At 37.5% G+C, this 24,073-nt stretch overlaps 1 protein-coding gene across 3 annotated transcripts; it reads left to right on the forward strand.

The window, feature by feature from the left end:
* Nucleotides 1-1,876: 1,876 nt before the first annotated feature.
* Nucleotides 1,877-4,945, forward strand: LOC141724887 (homeobox-leucine zipper protein HOX3-like). 3 transcript variants are annotated; one of them, XM_074527180.1, is made up of 4 exons: nucleotides 1,877-2,218; nucleotides 2,798-3,000; nucleotides 3,094-3,173; nucleotides 4,405-4,945. In XM_074527180.1, the coding sequence occupies exons 1-4, from the start codon at nucleotides 2,146-2,148 to the stop codon at nucleotides 4,706-4,708; spliced, it is 660 nt and encodes a 219-aa protein (XP_074383281.1). In that variant the 5' UTR covers nucleotides 1,877-2,145; the 3' UTR covers nucleotides 4,709-4,945. The 3 variants fall into 3 exon arrangements, with proteins under 3 accessions (XP_074383281.1, XP_074383282.1, XP_074383283.1); XM_074527181.1 differs by having other exon boundaries at nucleotides 2,801-3,000; XM_074527182.1 differs by having other exon boundaries at nucleotides 2,804-3,000.
* The last annotated feature ends 19,128 nt before the right edge of the window (nucleotides 4,946-24,073 follow it).

The following is a 24,073-nucleotide window of genomic DNA, read 5'->3' on the forward strand; positions in this document are numbered from 1 at the left end:
TAATTGACTTTATGACGTATCCGTTCATACATGTGCTACTTGTTCGTATAGGTTCGTGATTTTTGATGCTTATTCTTTCTATAAATCATTTAAAATATATGTCAAATGGAATTCTAATTATTTGCTATTCGAATATTGCTAGTTTTTGGAAAGAAAAGAAGAAAAGAAAAGAATATACTAAATTAAATCTTTCTTTTGAGTAAGCTTATAAAATGCTCCACGGCCGTCAATTAGGGTAGCCTACTGCACTGACCCCAATTTAAAAAGTGTCAAATTTATCAAATGAATATAAATATTTTAGTATGGAATATTCGGGACAATTTTAATTTATTTTATTATAAAGTTTTTGTGTGAAAATTAACTTGTTAGAGTTGTTTAGATACTTTATTTTCAATAAACTTTCGTATATATAAAAAAATATAGATATTTTCACTTCTATAAGGCTAATATTTTTTTTATTTAATTGTTGAATTCACTAATCCCGAGGTGATATCTTTTATTTCTTGTGATTGAGAAATATATAACATTTTTTTAGGTGAATGTTCATCTACACATGTACTTGTTTAATTTTGAACGGTATTGTCCCGCCGGCGCGTACTTGTTTTTTCGTTTATCAAACCTTAATCATAGGCCTATAATTCGAGTCAGGTGGCTTGTAAATTCACCCGACTCGAACTCGTTTAAATGTGTTTAATTTAGATTATTTAATTTAATAAATCGAGTTAAAGTTGAGCCTCGTTTGATTAAATCAGTCAGTTTGACTTGACTCTTAAAATTAAACGAGTTGAGTTCGAGTAAAATTTTAGGGTCAATTAAGTGTAAAATTAAATATGGCGACTCGTCTGACTCGTTGAAACCAACTCGTTTAGCTCAATGAGCTGGCTCGACTCGACTAGTAAAATTAAACGAGACGAGTTCAGACAGAATTTTAGGCTCGATTTGTTAAACGAGTCGGATCAACTCGATTAATCCCGACTAAAATTATGTCCGTCTCGAAACTGAGATCATCTAACTTGAATTAGAGCCCTGCTTAATTAGTTGTATGGTAGTGTTATTTAAGTTTAATATCATTTAGTAGTGTAATAAGAAATTTTATATGGACTTTAATATTAAAGAATTGTAGTAATAATTAAAGGAAAAAGTAAATTTGAAAAGTATAAACTTATTTGTGGGAATAACAAAATGTGGTTAGATTTCGAGATGATAATATAACATTACATATGGCCTGGAAAGATTGGATAGAATCGGTCACAAAAAAGGAAAAAAGGATTGGCGAGAATTGCACGCAACTGAGTAATATCAAGACTGTTTTTTCACTATAGGCAGGTACTTTTGTGTAAACCTCGCAATTAATGTTTTTGCCATCCTTCTGCATTTATGTCTAGAAGCGTTACAATTGTTTCCATTCCCTTCTTAAATACATCACCCTTGTCCAAATAGTCCAAACTTGCTGATCATATCCTCCTTGAAAGATTATATAATATAACTGCCATTGTATCTTAAAATTATGTACAAATATAAATATAATAGGCAGAGTCAAGGGGATAATGAACAATTGAAATACACATAAAGAGTACTATGTGAGACGATGATGATGATAGATATGGTTAGGAGACATGCACATACATGATAGCTTAGCAATCATTTTTTAGAAATTTAGGTTGGAGCTGAAACAATGCGCCACTTTGCCGGTAACTCCACTGAAGAAAAACTTGACCAATGGTCAGACACGTGTCGTGTATCAGACGGGTCATAGTCTTTGACCTAAGTTTTTCCTTAGTCAATATAGCAATAACCCTAAGGCAACTCCCGAGGAACTAACTATTTATAACACTTAATATTACTAGTCACCTTTATTCCTGCTTTTTTTCCAACCAACAACTCCCTTCTCCTCCTTCTGTCTCTCCCTCTATTTATTTGACCTTATCATTTTTTTCAACTTTTTCCTTCTGCATTTTATATCATCCCCCTCCTCTTCATTGTCTCCCTTCACTTTTTACCCTTTTTTCTCTCTGTTTAATCAAGCCTCTCTTCTTATTATTCTCTTCACATCGATATCTATGCACATATAAATAATCAATTGTGTATAAATCTCTAGTTGAGTTAGCTAGGTTTACAACTTTCTAGGTGTGGTTCATCCATCCCATGGCGCTTTCACATACAAGTTCTGCATGCTTGGAGTTAACTATTTCTGTTCCAGGCACCTTCCTTCCTTCTGGTAAAGAATACATGCTCTCTCTCTCTCTCTCTCTCTCTCTCTCTCTCTCTCTCTCTCTCTCTCTCTCTCTCTCTCTCTCCCCCTCCCTCCCTCCCTCCCTCCCTCCCTCCCTCTCTCACTCTCAAATCTATATGTATGATTTTTCCTTTCCATTTGTTTATGATTTCTTACTTTACTTGCATGTTTATTTGTTTATGCCCTTTTCTACGGTATCAATGTTTTTCCCTTTTTGTTTTATCTAGAGGGTTCTTTTTATATGTTCAATAGTATTTTTGTCAAAATTCAAAGACCTATTATATGGTTATAATATATATGTGGTTTCGTTTTTTCCTTTTCTTGGGGGTTGATTCTTGTTCCCTAGCATTTGGTATTTTGTTTGAGTAGTTTACCTAGGCACCTGAAGTACACAACCTTTTTAATCCTTATTTTCTAGCCAAGTTGTTTAGTTATATGTTGTATACTTAGTCTTATTAAGTAGTAATTGATCAATGTGCCTTTCAATATATATATTTATGAAGTACAGAGGGGCAGGTAATTAATTGAATGACCATAGTAATAAATATCTATGTATTGACTTAGGAGAAGGTGGGGCAATGAAAGATCTGGATATAAATCAAGTGCCATCAGAAGAAGAATGGGCAACTGGAAGCATGGAATTAATTGAAGAAGATGATCAGAACCCTAATAATGACGGAGCCCCTCCACGAAAGAAACTTCGTCTTACCAAACAACAGTCTCGTCTTCTTGAAGAGAGCTTTAGACAAAATCACACCTTAAATCCTGTACGTAACAATTGCACTTCTTATTCCGCGTGCATAGTCAAATTGCGACACTTGTTCAGAGTAGTACGTATTAAATATTTTGTGGTTATGCAGAAACAGAAGGAGACACTGGCAATGGAGTTAAAGCTGAAGCCACGGCAAGTGGAGGTGTGGTTTCAAAACCGTAGAGCAAGGTACTAGCCCTTGTTACTACTATTATAGATCAGTAGTAACTCATTTCCTTTAATAAAAAGTTCGTAATAAATTAATCGTTCCTGGTAATTAAGTACTCAATTTTTTGCAAAAAGGCTGTTGGATATAGTAGTAGTAAAAATTATGATAAGTTTGCCCCTTGAATTCCCTTCATCATCATGATGTTTGTGGTTGGGTGTTAAAGCTACACAGGACATTACTGTTAAGGATCATAGATACTCACACACACACACACAAATTCCTAGCTATAAATTCGTAGAGTTAGAAATTAGCCACAACGTACAACCACTTTACAGTAAAAACAGACGGAGTGTAAGACATAAATTGTCTTATGACAGTATAAATTAATTCGTGCAGCACCAAACTCCCTGTGACGACGGGAGGTCGAGGGTTCAAACTTTGTTTACATGTGTGTGAGTGTATTTAATTTATAAAATGCGAACAAACAAATAGGAAATAATGGAATGGATTACATGAATTTACAAGTTGTGCACCAAATCGCACAAAAGAAACTATCACAGTAACACCACTGTCACAAATACTGAAGCAACTATGATTTTGATGTTGATCTATCAAATGCACTTGTTTGATTCAATTTGACATGGGTATATGAGTATATGGATAATGCAGCAGCATCTTTTATTCTTGTACCAGGATTTTATGCAGTATAATTAAAAAAAGAAACATGGTCAAAGTTAATCATCATATGCGATGTTCATTACTTGTTTGTCCGTACACACCTACCCGTTAACACGAATGCAATGTTGTAAGATATACTACGAACCTGGAACATATAATTATGGTTGAAGCTTTTGTAGAGTATTCTATATTGTGTTATACTCAGCGTTTCAGAACTGCACTGCAGGTGCAAGTTGTAATATACATGTTTAAATTCTGATACAAATTATATAAACGTAGTCGTACACACTGGAACATTCATTCAATGCATTAACAGCGTACCTGCCTCAGATACCAAATGATGCATTTATTTTGCTTGCATGCTGAGAGCATTGAAGAGACTTGGGTATTGCCCGTCAGATATGCATCACATCAGTTAGTTGAACTCAGAATCAACTCTTATTTATTCTCCACATGCTAGCTAGCTCCTATCTGCTTACATTCATGCATATAACATACATCCTCACAAGTATCTCTGTTTAACAGCTTCTAATTAATCGGTTGTTATTCGATATATATATCAAATTGATGCAGGAGCAAGCTGAAACAGACGGAGATGGAATGCGAGTACTTGAAGAGATGGTTTGGTTCACTGAGTGAACAAAACAGGAGGCTTCAGAAGGAGGTAGAAGAGCTAAGAGCAATGAAGGTCAGGCCACCAACCGTTATGACTTCTCACAGTTGTGATCCGCAACCCGCTTCTACACTCACTATGTGCCCACAGTGCGAGCGTGTGACCACAACTAGTACAGCTCAACCCAATGCTGGCCCCATCAGACCCAAAGCTACCAAGCCTACCACCCTGGCTGCAGCTAAACTACCCGTCCTTCAGTCCTGACATTCTTCACCAGCTTGTTAATTTTCTGATACCCGTCCTTCAGTCCCGACATTCTTCACCAGCTTGTTAATTTTCTGATAATGAATAGGAGTATTAAATAATTGTCTAGAAATTGTGGATGCCTGAACATTACATAGATAGTAGTATGTTTTAAGGATTATCGGTATTAGTCTATAACTGCAGTATTCAACTAGTTTTCTCAGGTGTGGAAAGAAGAATTTGACTCTTCAGCCCAGATATATGTTCATAATCAGCTTTCTTAGTATTAATAAGTAGCTTATCATATATATAATATTGGTTTATGTTCTTTTAGAAATGTTGTCCCAGACAGTAGTCATATACAGTTAATTTGACCAAATATATATCAGTGACGAACCAGAATTTTGTATCAGATAGGACTGAAAACAAGACTAAAAATATAATACAAGATATCTGTCCTCATTCTTCTTCTTCTTGTTTTTTTTTGACTTGGATCATAAGTTTTTTAAACGCTAGAATTATTTTTTAAGGGGATTTTGAATGTTAGCTAGGTTCAGAGCAAGATCAACTACTCCAAGTTAGCTCCGCACGCTAGGCCCCCACCAAATATTTTGCATGGTGTTACGCCTAGATTCCTTCGGGGTGCAAGAACAGTTTTCGTTCTGCCAAGAACATCTTTCGGCCGTGACCTGAAAAGAAAGAGAATGCGAGGGATTGTCCCCTCATTCACCTCCGGTGTGAAAATCAGTAATCTGGATGTAAGGTGGGTTTAGGAATACAAGAAAGTAGAGAGAGTTTAGAGAGTATGTGTAGAATTGTTTATTTCTTACTTTTCCTGGGGTATTTATACCCAAACTTACATTGAATGTTCGTCCGTTATGCGTAAATACGGACGAACGTTGGAGGCGTGATTTGAGAGGACATTTTGATTTTTTTGTAAGGACGTTTTGGTTGTAGCGGGCCTTCGGTCCATGAGCATATTGGTCCTTCGGCCCAATAGTTTAGTCGTCTGATGGGCCTTACTGGGCCATAGCTAACATGTCCCTATCCTTCGGACGATCCTTCGTTCGGTCGATGGACATCAATTTTGGCCCATCTTGGGTGAAGAAACTCTATGACAATCCTTCGACTTTGCTTTAGTTCGTCCGTCCACGTGGCAACATCGTGGGTGCACTACCGGGGACAGATGTCCATCACGTCGTTCCATGACACCATCTTAGTCGTTTAATTTCAACCGTTTTCATCTGGGCCGTCGATTTTAAAGTGTCCCAAGGACGGTTTTTGGCACCCAAACGTTTGGGTTTTAGGCGCCTATAAATATTTATTTCACTGCCACTTTTTTTTACTTTTACTCTCACCCAACAACCAAAACACTCTCCAGATTTTCCAACACGGACAACAACAACTTCATTTCCCCAATCATCCTATTCCAGTAAAGCAACATGTTCAAATCAGTAAGTATTTCCCATGCTTATTTATGCTTTACTCGAAGTATTTTGCATGCGTGCTGTTCTTTTTGCCTTTGTTTTTTGGGATATTTTATGGTTTTGTGTTGTTTGTGTACAAGGTGTTTTTCTGGATAGGTAATACACAGTTTTTCTGGGTTGTTTTTTCCTCTTTTTGGGGCACCCACTGGGTTTAAAACTGGCAGGCGATATGTTCTTGGGCAAGAACTCCTTTCAGGGGGGATTTTGGCTATGGAACAATCTTCGGGAGCTGATCCAGAGTGTTCGATTTTTTTTTCTTTTCCCGTTGAGTTTAAAAATGGCATGCGAGGTGTTATGTGTACAAGAACTTCCTTCGGGATACCTTGTTCATAGAACATCCTTCGGGAGCCGAATCTAGGCGTTTTTCTTTAAGAGTTGTTCGTTCGGTCTCTAGGACATGTACTCGTACCCTTGTCTTTTTATTTTTTCTTTATTTTTTATCCAAGTACATGGACTAATTTATCTTTTTATTTTCGAATACAGGGACATGAATCGAGAAAACACCCTTGCGGGGACTTCTACCTCTCGACCCGAGCGAACGAGGTGAAACCTCTTCGGTTCACTTGCCGCGTACCCTGCAACCAATAACCGCTCAGAGTTGTCGAAGGAAAGAGTGGGGCATATGTAATTTAATTACTCTGTCCCCCTAGGCTACTTCTGGTTGTACGTCCCAAAAGGGGACGAGCGGATCTACGCTACTCCAGGCGTGCCAAAGGGCTATGGAAATTGTGCCGTGGGTAAATCCGAAGCTGCGTTTAAATGCTGCTTCTGAGTTCCGTTACTGAAGATTCTCAGGAATCTTTTCAGCAAGATGTGGATCGCCTTGGGGCAGATGGACTCGAACAGGTTCATCCACATCAACTGCTCCCAAAATTGATGTCTCCGGGCCGGTATTCAGCCACTCACCCGACTCTTCTTGTTCCACTACGACTTTCAGAGGAACCCTAAGAGCCCGAGTTTTTATAACATCGCTCGCCGAGCCGGCAGAGCGGGCTGGACGACTACAAATTTCAGTAACAAGACCACCCACACCCACTGGTGTTTTATCAGTGGGCCGAAAATTGTCGAGATCTCGATGTGGCGTGAGGTCAATCCTTCAGCCCTTCTGATGCCGAACCTGAGCGATAAAGAGAAGGACCTGTGCGCGGCTTTAGTGGACGCTAAGGTAGACAGGCTCAGCCCCGATGAGTTTCGGGAGAAGGATTAGATACTCAGTTTGTGGGGTGGGGGTAACAACCTTTTTCCTTAGTCTTTCTTTATATTTGTATAATTGCCTTTTATCTTCGTTCTGCCTTTACGTATTGTGTACTTATTAATTATAACATTAACTTGCACTAATTCTTCTTCTGTTTTTCTTTTTCAGTGTCTTTCAGTGAAGCATTGATCGAGCGAAAGAAGGCCAAAAAGGCCGAGAAGACGGCTGCCGAAGAGGCAACAGAAGGCCGATGCGATCGGAAAGAAGGTTGTCCCAGACCCTTCGGCGACTGAAGGGGATGGGGAGGCTGAGAGGGAAGTCCCGCTTCAGCAGGCCCCTCCGGCTTTGGAGGACAGCCGGGGGGATGACCTAGAATTTATGGGCGAAGGAGGGCCCTCCAAGCGGCTCTGAAATGATGACAGGGTCAATCAGAACTTTGTCCCTAACTGGACGGTTCTGACGACCAACCACACGGTCTACCCGACGAGGCATGCCACAAATGAGGTGGCTTCAGACCTTTTCCATGGTCTCCAGCTTTCGGCCGACCGTTCGCTCTTTGCGGCGGCCTCTCCAACCGAAGCCTGCACATAGCTTATGTCTTTATTATCCTTTGTAAGTTGTATTTATTTTGCTTTTACTTTTTTAGTCCTTCATCGTATTCTACTTCCTTTGTTTATCTGACATATTTTTTGCCTTGTGTATTTTTTGTAGGCTATCCTTCGGGCCGCTGTTGTGACGGACAAGATTCGGGATATGGAGGGGCGTATGGCCGGAATTCAGGAGCTGAAGCGGAGGGTCACTGCGGACAAGAAGGAGATGAGGAGAGTTTAACTGTAGAATGACACCCTAATCGGCCAGGCGACCGTGCTGCAGAAATGATAAGCAGCGGCTGGAGGGGACCCGACAAAGGCGAAGGGGAGGATCGCCCATAGGAATAGCCAGCTGAAAAAGTCCCGCATGGAGCTTCGCAAGACAAAGAAATAACTGGACCAGTCCGAAGAGCGTTGCTTCCAGTTCGGCGCTGATTATGTCCTGGAGAAGGCCCACGGCCTTGGATGGGACTATAAGCAGTTGCTGTACGACGTCCTGGAGGACTACATAGGTTGGGCGGCCATGAAAGCTCCTGGGGTCTCCTCCGGTAAAGACGAATAGCTCTCTGATGAAGACCCTCGACCTTATATTTTATGATTTGTAATTTTATTTATCTGTAATTGATACTCTTGCCTTCGGGCTTTGTGCCTTTCTTGCCTTCGGGCCTTTGTTATGCAGTACTTTTCTTTTTTATTTTCCTTCAGCCTTTTTGCTTCTGTCATGTTTTATTTTGGCTTAGCAGTTTTGCGTAGTTTATTGCATCTTCGGCCTAATTTTTTCCTTAAAAACTTACTTCTTTGCCATGTCTTCGGCTTTGCTTTTATTGTGTCTTCGACTTTATATTTGCCTTAACAATTTTATGCAATATTTATCTTCAGTCCCGAGTGTTAAGGGATAAATTTTTAGCCCAAGGGAAATCTGGGACCGTTAACACTAATGAGATTGTCTTTTTGGGCGATGAAACAAAGGGATGGCCTTCTTTGGGATTTCCCTTTAGCGAGTCCTCCTTCGTTCCATCGATCAAAAATTGTACTCAGAGAATATTAAGTAAAACTTTAAGTTTTAGATTTAACCCGGGATAGGAAGGGCTCGTCTTCTTCGGGATCGCCCTTAGACGAGACCTTCGTCGCTTCTGAGGTTGTAAAAATTTTGTGTAAAATTTTATGTTTGAGGACAAAGGGCTTGTCTTCTCTGGGATCGTCCTTAGATAAGACCTTCTTCATTCTTTCAATAGTTATGTGCCCTTAATATAAATAGAATTTGCCCAAGGAAGGACGGAGGAGAATGTCTTTTTTAGGAATACCCCTAGACATTCTTCGTTCGTCCTAGTTTTGTCAATTCCCAGTAATAGTATTATAATAGCCATAGGGCGAAGGTTATTACTCTTTTTTGGGTTGCCCTTAGTTAATGATCATTCGCCCTTTTATGTAAGCCAATCAAATATGGCGGGCAAATGGTTTATCTTCTTCGGGATTGCCCCTAGATAACACTCATTCGCCCGCTCAATTTGTCATAAATATAAGTACTAAATTTATGCGAAGGAAGTATATTTTTATTGATCAGTAAATCTTTACACATTTCGCATAGAGTTCAATATGAAGTACAAATGGAAAATAAAAGAAAATTTTCTTACTGATAGAATTTATCGAAGGCGACTTGCGTGCCAAGTGTTCTTGATGGCTTCTCTAGCCAGTGTCTCTAACTTGTAAGTTCCTGGGTGAATGACCTCGTTCACCTTGTAAGGTCCTTCCCAGTTTGGTTGAAGCTTCCCTTGTCTTGTTAGCATAGATGCAGCTAGTTCCCGTAGGACCAAGTCACCAACACCGAATGACCTTTTCTTGATACCATAATCATAGTGTTGGGCGGCCTGTAGTAGGTATTTTATGTTTCTTTGGTGAGTAGCTTCCCATTCTTCTTCCAGAAAGTCCACGTTCGCCCTTAACCCGAAGTTATTGACTATCCTGTTGTAGACTTCTATTCAAAAAGACTCTAGGCCCACTTCGACCGGTACCAGGGCATCCGTTATATATGCCATCCTCAAGGGAGTTTCCCCGGTGGAAGATCTGGGCGTTGTTCGGTAAGCCCATAATACCCAGGGTAATTTTTCGGCCCATCTTCCCTTGGCCTCACCCAACCTCTTCTTGATTCCTTGAAAGATTATCTTATTGGCCGCTTCAAACCCCCGTTTCGTTGTGGATGTGCAACGGGACTGAACTTCTATTGGACCCCAAAGTGATGTAGAAACTTCTAGAATTTATTTCCAACGGATTGTATTCCATTTTTTGAAATACATATCTTTGGGATTCCGAGCCTCAGAATGATTTGCTCAAAGAAGAAGTTTTTAGCCACTTCTTCGGTTATGGCTGATAGCGGCTTGGCTTCGACCCACTTGGTCATATAATCGATGGCGATGATGCAATATTTTTCATGTCTCGTGCTAGTAGGAAGAATGTCCACTATATCTAGGACCCATATGGAAAATGGTATTAGGCTGAGAAACAAGGCCATTTCTTCTGTAGGCTGCTTCATAACTATGGCAAATAACTAACACTGCTTGCATTTATTTGCATATTCACTCGAATTGGCTGGCAAAGTTGGCCAAAAGAACCCTTGCCGAAGGATCTTAAACACAAGAGACCGACCAACCTGATGTTCTCCACAAATTCTTTCAGGCACCATCTTCAAAGCCTGTTGTTTCTCTTCTGGATTCAAGCATCTCAAAAGGGGCTGAATGGTTGAGCGATGATACATCCTTTCTCCAAAAATAGTGTAGCTTGATGCCCTGTATTTTACTTTTAGAGCTTCCCTTCGATCCATAGGGAGGATTCATTTTTCCAGAAAATTCTAAATTGGGGTTATCCAATCGGCGTCTTGGTATATTTCAAGGCAATCTTTCTTTTCAATCGAAGGCGTCTTGGCTTCGATGAGATAGATAGAACCAGTCAAGCTCTGTGTCTCAGCCGAAGCTAGTCTGGATAGGGCGTCTTCCCAACTATTATTCTCCCTGCCTATCTGACTCAGTTCAAAAGTTTCAAATGATAGAGAGGAATCTTTTACCTTAGCAGCATATGCCTTCGTACGAGGGTCTTTTTGTTCGTATTCTCCTGAGAAGTGCTTGACCACCAGCATGGAGTCGCTAAATGCCCTTAAGTGATTTTCCTCAAGGCTTCGGGCTAACTCCATTTCAGCTAACAGAGCTTCATATTCTGCTTCATTATTAATGAGGAGGAAGTTGAACCGTATAGATTGGCATATTTCAAACCCATTAGCACTAAAGAAGATCAAGCATGCCCCGCACTTTTTCCCGGTGACTGAACCATCACAAAGAGATTTCATTTTTCTGGGGTTCGAACGAGTTGTTCCTCAAGTGCAAGGTCCTTCGATCCTGAGAACATGTATTCAATCATAAAATCTGCCAGTGCTTGATCTTTGATCACCGTTTGGGGAACGAATTCGAGGTCATATTCTCCCAGATCGATGGATTAAGCTACAACCCTTCCCTAAGCTTTCTAGCCTTGTCAGAATTTTATTTAATGGCTGATCTGTGATGACCTGAACTATTTATCCTTGGAAATAATATCGAAATTTTTGGGAGGCCATGACCAGCCCATATGCGAACTTCTCGGTATTGGGGTACCTTGTTTCTGCGTTTTTAAGCACATGGGACACGTAAAATACAAAATGTTGATTTCCCACATGATTTTTCACTTGAACCGCTCCAAGTGTTGGGTCAGATACAGCTAGATAGAGCTGAAAAGTTTGCTTTAGATCAGGTCTCATTAAGAGTGGAGCCTGGGTGAGGTATTCTTTTAATTCTTCAAATGCTTTTTGACATTCAGGACCCCACTAAAAATTCTTCAACCCCCCGAGTACGACGAAAAAAGGAAGTGCTTTCTCGGCTGACCTGGAGATGAACCGCTGAAGGGCTGCCAGTCGGCCGGTTAATTTCTGGATATCCCGGATGCATTTTGGAGCTTTCATATTGATAACAGCTTTAATTTTCTCCGTATTCGCCTCTATCCCTCGGGCACTGACAATGTTGCCCAGAAATTTTCCACTTTTCACTCCAAATGTACACTTGTTCGAATTAATTCTCATATTATTTCTTCGAAGAGTCTTGAAGCACTCTCAGGTCTTCGGCATGGTCTTGAAACTGGGATTTCACGATCATATCCTCCACGTAAGGTTCCATATTTTAGCCAATTTGTTCCCTGAACACTTTATTCACCATCTGCTGAAATGTGGCTCCAGTATTCTTTAGTCCAAATGGAATTTTAATATATGCATAGGTTCCCTTCGAAGTTATGAACGCTGTCTTGGGCACATCTTTGTCATTCATAGCAATTTGTTGATAACCAGAAAAAGCATCAAGAAAACTAAGTACCTAGTATCCAGCCGTGGAGTAGTGATCCTTCGGACAAGCCTTATTGAGATCTGTGTACTCCACGCACATTCTCCACTTTTCGTTTGATTTTTTGACGACCACCAAATTAGCCAACCAATCAGGATATTCAATCTCCTCAATAAACTTGGCTTCCAATGGATTTTCCACTTCGAGCTCAATGACCTTCTATCATTCGACTACAAAAGTTCTCTTTTTCTTCTTGACCGGTTTGGCCTCGGGTTGTTCATTAAAGCAATGTTTAGCCGTCTTGGGATCCAAACCAGGTATTTCCCGTGGCCCCCGGCTGAACACATCATGGTATTTCTGAATGACTGCAATAACTTTTTCCTTCAGATCCTTCTTCATATTTCTCTCAGTCCGAACCATTTTTCCCGAATGCCCAGCATATAACTCAACTTCTTCGACTTCGGCGGCTGGATCGGCAATCGGACTTGAGAGATCCGCCCCGAATTTCTCCAGTATAATATTAGGGTCTCTCGGATCCCACTTGGTTCGATTTTGGCCCTTTTTCTTTTTTTAGTTTCATTTGTTTTTTCATAGGCCTGATTCTTCTCCAAGTCTTCCCGCATTATTATTCGGGAAGTCTTCTGATCACCCCGCATCTCTCATACCCCTTTCTCCGTTGGAAATTTAAGCTTGCGGTGTGATATGGATTCTACCGCCTTGAAGGTCGACAAGAAAGGCTATCCCATGATTGCATTATAGGGACTCTCGATCTGAACCACATAGAATTTTACAGGTTTCTCGACAGTATATGCCAATTTACCCAAAAGAACAGGAAGAGTGATTGTACCTTCAATGTGTATTGGGTGTACGCCGAAGCCATAGAGAGGGGCTTCGTCGCAGGGTTCAAGTTGTTCGCCTGCCAGATTTATTTTACATTAGGTCTTGTGAAATAGGATATTGGCCGAGCTTCCAGTATCTACAAGTACCTTCCAAATTTTATTCTATCTAATAGGAGGATTGATGATAAGGGGTTCTTCATGTGGATGAATGACAACATCACTATCTTCTATCCTAAAAGTCATGGGCATATGGGGCTTCTCCTAGATGAACTGGTAGAGGTTTTATATTTGTCTGGCATACCTCTTCTTCGCCATCTTACTATCTTTATTCAACACATTTCCCCCAAAAAATTATCTTCACTTTGCCCCTTATCATGTCTCTTCATTCAGGATCTTCGGCTTCCGGCTCTTCCTGATTGTGCTTCGGCCCCAGTCTATCTCTTAGATATTGGACTTAATGATTGAGTTCGCCTTCTTTGATCATTCATTCAATAAACTTCTTGAGGTGGTAGTGTTAGGGTTTCTACTGAACTATTCATTTGAAGTATATACTAGTATAATAATCATTTGAGAATCTTGAATGAATGTTTTCACATTGTATGTATATTATATATTGTAGACAATCTAGTATCAAATGGGATAGTAGAAGATTATATTATTAAACTCCTTATATAATACAATAAAGGTTCACAGTCTAAGTGGTGTTATACAAACCAATGGAACGACTGAAGTATTATTTAGAAATAGTATATCTTGACTATTGAATAATACTTGTATACTTTGTGTATATTTAACGGGATCAAAATAGTAGAATAATTATTTCTTTTATTTTGACAAGAAAGAAGAACTAAGATTCTATGATATTATTATTTCTTAGGTTCTTAATCCGGATATAGTGATTAACACTTGTATTTAATGCACATGCCTTGATTCATACATTAAGTAATTTATTTTAAATAGCGAATTTATGTATTGGAAAATGACATTATATACAGAGTGAGATATTAACTATAAAAGGAAACCGTGTTCGAAAAATATATTTGGGTGATGATGTCCTCTTGAAAGCTCATAAAGATAATTATGCTTTAGTCCTGCATGCAGATTTTTTCTTGCATAATTATAAGGTTGAATGGATGATCAAGGATAAAAGATACTGATTAAATTAATAGTCAGAAATTAATTTAACTAATGGACATGTGATATCTTAAACATGGGGAATTTAATAAGCAATTAATGTGGGAGCCGAATTAAATGATTAATTTATGAAATTAGGAAAGGTAGTGCAAATATTAATTCTTTAGTGGATTGAATTAATATTTAATGACATTGGGCTTTACCCAGAATGTCATTGGAAGGCCTGATCCCTACCGTAGCCTATAAATATTCTTATTCTCCTAAAGCTAGGGAAGACACACAAAAATGAAATCAGATCCTAGGGTTTGAGAGAGGCAGCCATTTTTCTCAAGGAGCGAGCTAGGACTTTGGATTTTCGGAGCTTTAAGGAGAGGCACACCTTGGGAGATCGAAGCCCACACTTCGTCCAAGGAGAATTAGGGAATACAATAGAAGACATGGACCTGAATCGCTTGCGCCATAGCGATTAAGGTTAATATTCTGTTCGTACTCTTTTAGATATATCATAAAATGAAGGGCCAAGATTCTATTATTCCAACAATTGGTATTAAGAGCCTGGTTCTAGGTTCCGCGTTTTATGGTATGAAGTCCATGTCATAATAATATATACATGTATATAGTGGTATGCTTGTATTGATTTTGTGATGCAGGTTCTTATTCACCATTATGGCCATATTTTACTTATGTGTTTGAATCCCACGTGGTTTAATCGTGGTTATTTTGTTATGATTAAGAACCGACGTGGTTAATCGTGCTTTTGTTGTAAATCACGAGGGTTGATCGTGATAGTTTTGTTTTTCCTACTCTGGTTTTGTAATCTTGTAATCTCAATTTGTAATTGTTTTAGGTTATGAACTGATGTAATAGAATAGGCTTGTTCAGTTGTATTAAAAGTTATGTAATTGTTTGATCAACGAAGCTGCGAGAAACAGAGATTTCCCGCTGCTGCATTCTATTTTCGGGGAGCTTAGCTGTTTTGGCTGCAGATTTTGTATAGATATCCGATTTGGGCTTACAATACCTTTTCGGAAACGGTAGAACGAGACGAACATGCTACAATATATAGAAATATCTATTGCCCTAGTTTTCAAGTCGTTTTGAGGCTGTTTAGGCCGTCAGCTGGGCTGTCGAAGATTTGGAGAATTTTTCGAAGGATGAATTCGAAGCTAATTTTCCGGGTCCATAATAGTGGACGTGTTTTATTATGTTTTACATAATTTCTGCTTATCTTAATTATTGCTACTATGTGTTTCATGTCTGTATTGTTATGCCATGTGATACTAACCCTTAGCGTGCTAGAATGACATGGACATATGAATGTTTTAATTAATGCTTTAATCATGAAAGTATGATGCTATGTTATGTGTTCTTTATTATTGACATAATACATGTGGAATTCGAAGAAATAACATAGGACGATGCATCTAGATTAAAATCCTCAAAGTAAATACTAATTGGGAGAGGGAATTAATATGAAATTAAATCCCATGGTCTCCATTATTGTTTGTATATAATTTAACATAAAGACAAATATAAACTATATATACATCACCCATTGTGGCATGTAATTTATGGTGTCTAGAATGTTAAAGAAATTGCTAGAACAAACTTATTAAATTAATGACGAATATTGAAAGGTATACATGCCACCCATCGTGGCATACCAAGTTTCATAGATTTCGAATAATTATAGGATACCCTTTTGATATTAAATATGGCGAATTCTGGCTAGGAATCGGGTAGTTGTGAATTCTTCAAGACCTGCGAATTAACCATATTTAAGATATCAAATGGTGGCATCTGGTATAAAATATGATTAATTTAAGATTTGATGATGGTATACACTTAGCTATGAAAAATAATATAGACCACCCCAACGTGGCGTATTATTTAGTATTAAGATCGAAGTAACATTTAAACAAATTTAGGTGGTATACATGTCACACATCATGGCGTACCAGAAACTTATGGTGTTTAAATGTTAGTGCATTAATTTTAATAATTGTTAGAGGAACCAATAGGTCTTAATATTTAATGCACCATTTATTTATGTGTTATATGATGTTTTTTTATGCATGATTCTCATAATACAATGGGCTTTAATCCACTGTTCACCATACTTAAGGATAACAAACTTACCGGTCCTAACTATATTGAATTGAAACGAAATTTGGATATTGTGTTGACTGCCGAGGAGTACAAGTTTTGCACTTATGAACCCAAGCCAGATCAGCCCGCTGCTAATGCTCCTGAAGTTGAGAAAGATTATTATAAGCGATGGATTAAGGCTGATGGGATGTCGTGATGTTACATTTTGGCAGCAATGTCGGGTGTTTTGCTACATCATCATCAGTCTATGGCCACTACTGCAGATATGCTCTTTAATCTTAAGGAAATTTTTGGAGATCATAATAAGGCTGCTAGGAAAGTAGCCATGAAGGCTTTAATGAACACTCAGATGGCTGAAGGAATGCCTGTAAGGGATCGTGTTCTCAAGATGATGTCACATCTGAATGAGATAGAGATCATTGGTGCTGAACTTAACGGGGAAACCCAGATTGAAATTATCCTTATGAGCTTGTCCAAGAGTTTTGAGCAGTTTTGCTTGAATTACAATATGAACAAGAGGTTGTATAGTCTTGCGGAACTTCTGACAGAACTTCATGCAGTTGAAGGATTATTTCGGCAGAGTGTTCAAGTGAATGTGGCTGAGAAAGGTTCTTCCTCTAAGCCGAAAGGTATGAAGAAGAAGAAAAAGGATCAGACACAGAAAGCTGTGAAGGCAGTGGGAGTTCAAGGTGGTGTGAAAATGCCTAAGGGAATGTGCTTTAGGTGCAAGCCGTCGGGTCACTGGAAATAGGATTGTCCTCTTCCTAAGACGATACACAATAATGGTATATCTCTTTCTCTAGTTACAGAAACACATATAGAGGCTATATCTACGAGCGCTTGGTGTTATATACAGGAGTCACTGATCATGTTTATTGTTAGATATATTTGAGATGTCATGTCTAATATGTTTCATGTTTAGTTTTTAGATCTTAACAAACAGGAAATATGAGTACTTACTGGAAGTCAGAACTTAAGGATATCAGAATTTAGGTTATCAGAAGATAAATATCAGAAGAGGGATATCAGAACATAGGTACGAGAGGACTTACAGTTAAGGAAGGAAGCTGATTTACAGGATAAAAAATCGAGACTAAAACAAAAGAAGATATGCATGGAAAGAGTTAGAAGATAAGAAGACTTGTATAAGATATCTTATTGATATATTTTAGGAGACAGAATTATATTCCATATTAATTAGAAGTTATCTTGTAACTGTGTACTATATAAACACAGACATAGGTTTACACTATAGGTGTTATCATTATCGAGATACATTATTCATTATAACCTAGCAGCTCTCGTGATATTTGTTCATCAATGAGAGAGAACAGTTCCATTGTAACAGAGTTTATTATATTGAATATATCTGTTTACTGTTACTTGTGTTCGAAATCGATTTGATTGTATTAAATACTGTATTCAACCCCCTTTTATAGTGTTGTGTGGCCTAACAATTGGTATCAGAGCTTATCTGTTAACACACATACAATAAAGATCCAAAACAATCATGTCTGAAGAAGCAGAAAATCCAACCAAACCCACCAAAACTGAAGAAACTAAAAACACTCAAATCCACAGTCGATATGAGACTATTAGGGTTCCCATACTGAGACCTTCTGAGTATCCCATATGGAAAGTGAAGATGGCTATGTTTCCGGAAGCTACAGATCCATAATACCTTGAAAAAATTAATAAAGGACCACATAAGCCAACCAAGCTCTCTGTTGTAGTTGCAGATCAGCCAGCAAAGACCATACCAAATGAGAAAAGTGAGTATACAGCTGAAGATATCTCATCCATTGCCAAGGATGCAAAGATAAGGCATTTGCTGTATAGTGCCATTGATAATGTCATGTCAAACAGGGTAATTCATTGCAAGACTGCAAAGGAGATATGGGATGTTTTGGAGACAAGATGCTAGGGAACTGATGCAATCAAGAAGAACAAGAGGACTATACTCACTCAAGAGTATGAGCACTTTGACTCAAAAGCTGATGAGTCATTAACTGACTTATATGACAGGTTTGTCAAACTCTTGAATAATCTGTCACTGGTGGACAAGGAATATGATCTTGAAGATTCAAATCTAAAATTCCTTTTAGCTCTTCCTGAAAGTTAGGATTTGAAGTCTACTACTAAAAGAGACAACTTTGCTCTTGATGAAACTACTCTTGATGAAATTTATGGTATGCTCAAGACTTTTGAACTTGAGATGGATCAAAGGAGTAAGAGGCATGGGAGAAAGTCAAGGATAGTTGCTTTTAAGGCTGAGGAGGAACCCCTCAAAGTGGCTGTCTCAAAGAAAGGCAAATGAAAGGCTCTCATCATAAAGTCTGATTCAGAATCATCAAGTTCTGATGATGATGATTCAGAAACTGAAAGTTTACCTGAAATAGATGCTGATGAAGAGATGATGAAATTGTGTGCTCTTATGGTGAAGGGTATCACAAAGATAGCCTACAGGAAATTCAGAAGGGGAAAGAAGTTTTCCAAGAAAGGTGGAAGTCCTGATAAGAAAGGGTTCAGAAAGTATGAAGGCAAAAGTGCAAAGTTTGACAGAGGAGACAACTCAAATGTCAAATGCTACAATTGTGGTGAAAGAGGCCACATATCTCCTGACTGCAAGAAAGGAAAGAGTGACAAAGGTAAGGCACTTATCATAAAGAAGAAAAGCTGGACATACTATTCTGAAGATGAGGTGAATTATGTTTTAATGGCAAATGCTGATGGCAGCCCTGAAACTGCTGAATTGAAGGTAGCTCAAACAACTTATGCTTTTCATACTGATGATATTACTGAGTTGAGATTATATCTTAAAACCATGTTTATTAGCTACAGAGATCAAACTTTATCATGTGAAAGATTAACTTATGAAAATCTTGCCTATAAGAAAAGGAATGAATATTTGGAAAAAGAGTTAGTTATGTTCCATCAAACTCAGAAAGAAAGATATGATGCTTTTTATGTAAGAGATGAATTGCTAAAATTGAATCAATCTCTAAAAATTGAGTTAGAAAAGGAAAGAGAGATTATCAGGACTTGGACTAACTCTGGCAGAACAACTCAAAATTTATTAGGTAGTGGAAACTGGAAAGAGGGTTTAGGTTATGGAGATGATAAAAGTGAAAAAGGAACTGAACAAATTGAGCCAATTATTGTTAAACAGACTGCTAAGCCAAAGGTAAATCTTGTTAAGCTCGTAGCTAAAACTGTAAAGTCTGATTCTGGGAAAAACTTTGGGATATGGCAATATTAATCTTGGGAATGTCATCATTAAAACAGTAGCTCTTGTATCAGGACTTAAACACAATCTGCTGAGTGTGAGTCAAATTTGTGACAGAGGTTATCATGTGGATTTCTTTAAAGAACACTGTGAAGTTGTAAGCAATTCTATAGGCAAAGTGGTTCTGAAAGGTTATAGGCATGGTAACATCTATGAAGCTAGACTTTCAATAAGTTCTGATGGTTCTGCAATCTATCTGTTGAGTAGAGCATCAATTGAAGAAAGCCGGAATTAGCACAAAAGACTCTCTCATTTAAACTTCAACAACATAAATGAGATTGTAAAGAAAGATCTTGTGAGAGGACTGCCAAAATCAGTATTTGCTCTTGATGGTCTTTGTGATTCATGTCAAAAGGCAAAACAAAGAAAATCTTCTTTCAAGAGCAAAATTGAGTCATCAATTCTTGAGCCTTATCATCTACTGCATGTTGATCTATTTGGTCCAGTCAATGTCATGTCCATTGTAAAGTAGAAATATGTTATGGTTATAGTGGGTGAGTTCATAAGATACACTTGGGTGTACTTCTTGCACAAGAAGAATGAAACTGCATCTACTCTAACTGATCATGTCAGACAGCTGGATAAGTTGGTCAAAGATTCTGTTAAAATTATAAGAAGTGATAATGGCACTGAGTTCAAGAATTCAATCATGGAAGAGTTCTACAAAGAGCATGGAATCAAACAGGAATTTTCTGCACCTGGAACTCCACAACAAAATGAAGTTGTAGAAAGAAAGAACAGGTCTCTCATTGAAGCTGCACGAACTATGCTTGATGAAGCAAAGCTACCAATCTACTTTTGGGCTGAAGCTGTGCAGACTGCTTGTTTTACACAGAATGCAATACTCATAAACAAGCATGGAAAAACACCATATGAGATGGTGAAGAAAAAGAAGCCAAATCTGAAATATTTTCATGTATTTGGATGTAAGTGTTTTTATTCTTAAGACTCATCCTGAACAGCTGTCAAAATTTGATTTAAAAGCTGATGAAGGAATTTTTGTTGGATATCCACTTTCCATAAAAGCCTTCAGAGTCTACAATTTAAGAACAAGGGTGAAAGAGATATGTCCTAAGTCCAATCATGTATGAGGATTTAGGAATAACTTTTATGTAATCTGTTTCGATTTCATTGATATTAAAAAAGACTTGTTTTGTTTTTATTGCGGGCTCTATCTATTTAAATATTTAAATAAGATATACCACAGTTTAGAGTAAAGCTTTTTATGGATTGTGATGAGATCATAATAATGAGACCTAAAAGATGATAACTCTAAACTTAAATAGTTTCTGGTCGTAGGATTACTAACTGGTAATTAATAATCCGCAAAGATCGGTACATACTATGCTTGCTTCATTATGAATGATGTCTGTTCTCATAGACATTTGTGTGGTGACACTATAACTAGTATGTAGGTGCTTATTATAGAATAAGTTCACTGAACATGACTCACACAGCTGAACAACTGATGGAGTTCACTCACGTGTCAGCAGTTGTTCACATAGTGATAGTTGTACAAGTATCCTTAGACTTGAGGTCATCATAATCATCTTGTGTACACTGAACTATGCTTTGGTTTAGTTCTTAGTCCCAAGGGACAATTATAAGGGCTCTACTGGGTATAGGAATTTGTACACGAAGATAGTGTATCATCAATAAAGGATCTACCCCTTCCAGTGAAGGAAGAGAATGTTCAATGCTGATCCACTTATGCTAGTTCAGGAATCTCTGGCCAGAGTGAATGAAATTAGAAAGGAGTTTCTAATTTACATTAAATAGAACTAAGCATAGTGAATGGGAAAGCAAGTGATTAAATAAGATAGGCTTGACACAAGTTCCATGCCTTGTATTTAATCGTGACATTGCAGGGTAGAAGGAATTGATTGTACGGTAACTACTCACTGAATAGGTTCTTGATATTCTAAGCAGTGAATTCGTATTATCCGGATAGTCGCGATATGCTGAGAAGTATCCCTCACGATGTAGAATAAATATGATTAATTAATTAATCATATTTAATGAATTAGAGAATTTATATAAATAATGATAAAATAGTTTTATAATTATTTATTTCTACTACCGGCTTAATATTGAACCTACAGGGTCACACCATAAAAGAGAATGATTTAATGGTGGAGGAATTAATTAATAATGGCTGATAATTATTTATTTATGAAATAAATAATTAATTAGAAAATTTAATAATTGATTAAATAAGATTTAATTGATTATAAATTAATTAAGAAAAGGTTCTTAATATTATTAATTAAGAATTTAATTTTTGGAAATTAAATCAAGAGAGAGAATTATTTCTAAAGTGTTTAGAAAAAGGATTAATAATTAAAAGGTGTTTTAATTATTAATGAGAATAATAAAGGGTTAATAATAATAATATTTTATGGAAAAATTTTCAGCTGAAAATTTTGCCTATAAATATACTATTATAGACCCTATTTTTGCCTCAACCAAAAAAGATTTACAAAACCCTAATTCTCTCCATCTCTCCTCCTCCATCATTACATCGTTTTTTTGGTGGATACCGGTGTAGTGCTTCACACTTGAGGAGCAGCTGCTAAGGATCTCCGTTTATCGTTCTTGGATCGCTATTAAAGACCTCCATCTTTCCATTAACGTAAAGCTTCTTAAGGTAAACATACTGAACTACGAATTAAATATTATTTTTCGCATGGATCCTGCGGAGGGTTTCGTTTTTTTTAAGATTAAATTTACGTTTTCTCTGCGTTTATGTGCTAAAAACCCTTCAATGGTATCAGAGCTACTTGCGAAAAGTTTTTAATTCGTTTATGTGTTTAAATGTTTTCGATATATGAGCATGTACGTGATTCGCCATGATTTGATGTTCATATAATATGCTTATATATATATGGTTTTGAATATATGATATTCATGTGAGTTGTATAATCATAAGATGATTATGTAATCTGTATATATACTGATATATACATGATTTATGTTTGTTCTAATTATGAGAATCATATTAGATACGGATTCTGAATTGGCTGCTGCAGATTTGCTGAAATCTGGGTCTGGTGTCCGATTTACGCAAACGAATATCCTATTCTATAGGTAAACGAGCGTCTGAACAAAACTGATAGCAAAAGCTATCAACGACTCGTCTGTAAGGCGTTTGATGTCGTTTACTTCCCGTAAACAGTGATTCTTGTTTTTCTGATTTGATTCTGATTTTTATGATTTTTGTCATATTTTCTTTTTATGATTAGATCATGGATAATATGATATGTTAATATCAGATTATGTGTTTTAACATGTTTTTATGTGTTGTATGAGCATGGTGGATGGTTATGGCCTTTCGACCTTAGTGTAATGGTTTTGGTTTTGGTTTTAAATACGACTTGCATATCGTCAATCTTTGTAATCATAAATCTCGAATGTAACTCGAGTTATTCTTGTAAGTTCATTAGATTAGTTTTACTTTCAATCATGTAATGTAATTGAAGACTCGAGAAGGCTATCTAATGGAGGTGATACAAAGAAGAAGACGAGGTATACAAGAAGACTTATGTAATAAGTAGTTGTATTTATTTCCATCACCATATTAGATTGACCTTGATCTTTATCATGAGCTTGATAAAGATCACATAGGATGGGGCCATAACCAAACACATTTACTTTATTGCACTTTATATTTACTTGTTTATTTAATTTTATATATGAGATATATGCCTATGTTTACCATGCGATGATAGATTTAGGTGAACTTAAATCAATATAAGGCGTGCTCTAGAAAATCTAGAATAGGAATCGTTTCTTGCCTTAACAATAAATATTATGAATACGATCATGAGATTCTTGTGTTTATGAAACACGTAATTGAATATGAATTTTCAATATTGAGAGAAAGGATGATTCTGTCAATAACAGATTTCTATCTGTAAGAAAGGGTTATTAAGTGACGCCTCTTGACAATGCTCCACCCGATCTGGGAATCATCTGATTATCGATTATTGATTTGAAATATTTAATTTAAAAGGAAGAATCTCTTTATAATATGATTATGATTGTAACGTAATATAATCCCTCTAAAATTAAATAATATCAAGTAGTAATTGGCCAATGACACAACGGGCTTGTAGTAATTGGCCAATGACACAACGGGCTTGTGTCGGTCATAGCCTTCCAACATGGTAGAAAGTGGTTCTTATTTTTAAATCATTGTCATTTCGTGCTACAGCCGAGGGCTTTGATTTCGAAATAAGAAATACTTGTCTATTACATAGAGATGTGTACATTGAATTAGAATCTAAAGGTCGGTACGTGCCACAGCCGTGGGCCGTTGGAGACTGATTCAGTTGTACGAAATGTTGGGTTAGACTTGACTTACAATATTGAGTTTGTCGTGCCACAACCGTGAC

This window comes from Apium graveolens, chromosome 5 (assembly GCF_009905375.1).
Source record: "Apium graveolens cultivar Ventura chromosome 5, ASM990537v1, whole genome shotgun sequence".
Classification (NCBI taxonomy): domain Eukaryota; kingdom Viridiplantae; phylum Streptophyta; class Magnoliopsida; order Apiales; family Apiaceae; genus Apium; species Apium graveolens.

Bases quoted from the DNA above. Each gene is read 5' to 3' on its own strand.
- LOC141724887 (XM_074527180.1), top strand. From the start codon at position 2,146: ATGGCGCTTTCACATACAAGTTCTGCATGCTTGGAGTTAACTATTTCT. The intron at 2,219-2,797 runs GTAAAGAATACA...GTATTGACTTAG, and splicing joins AGGCACCTTCCTTCCTTCTG to GAGAAGGTGGGGCAATGAAA. The intron at 3,001-3,093 runs GTACGTAACAAT...GTGGTTATGCAG, and splicing joins AAAATCACACCTTAAATCCT to AAACAGAAGGAGACACTGGC.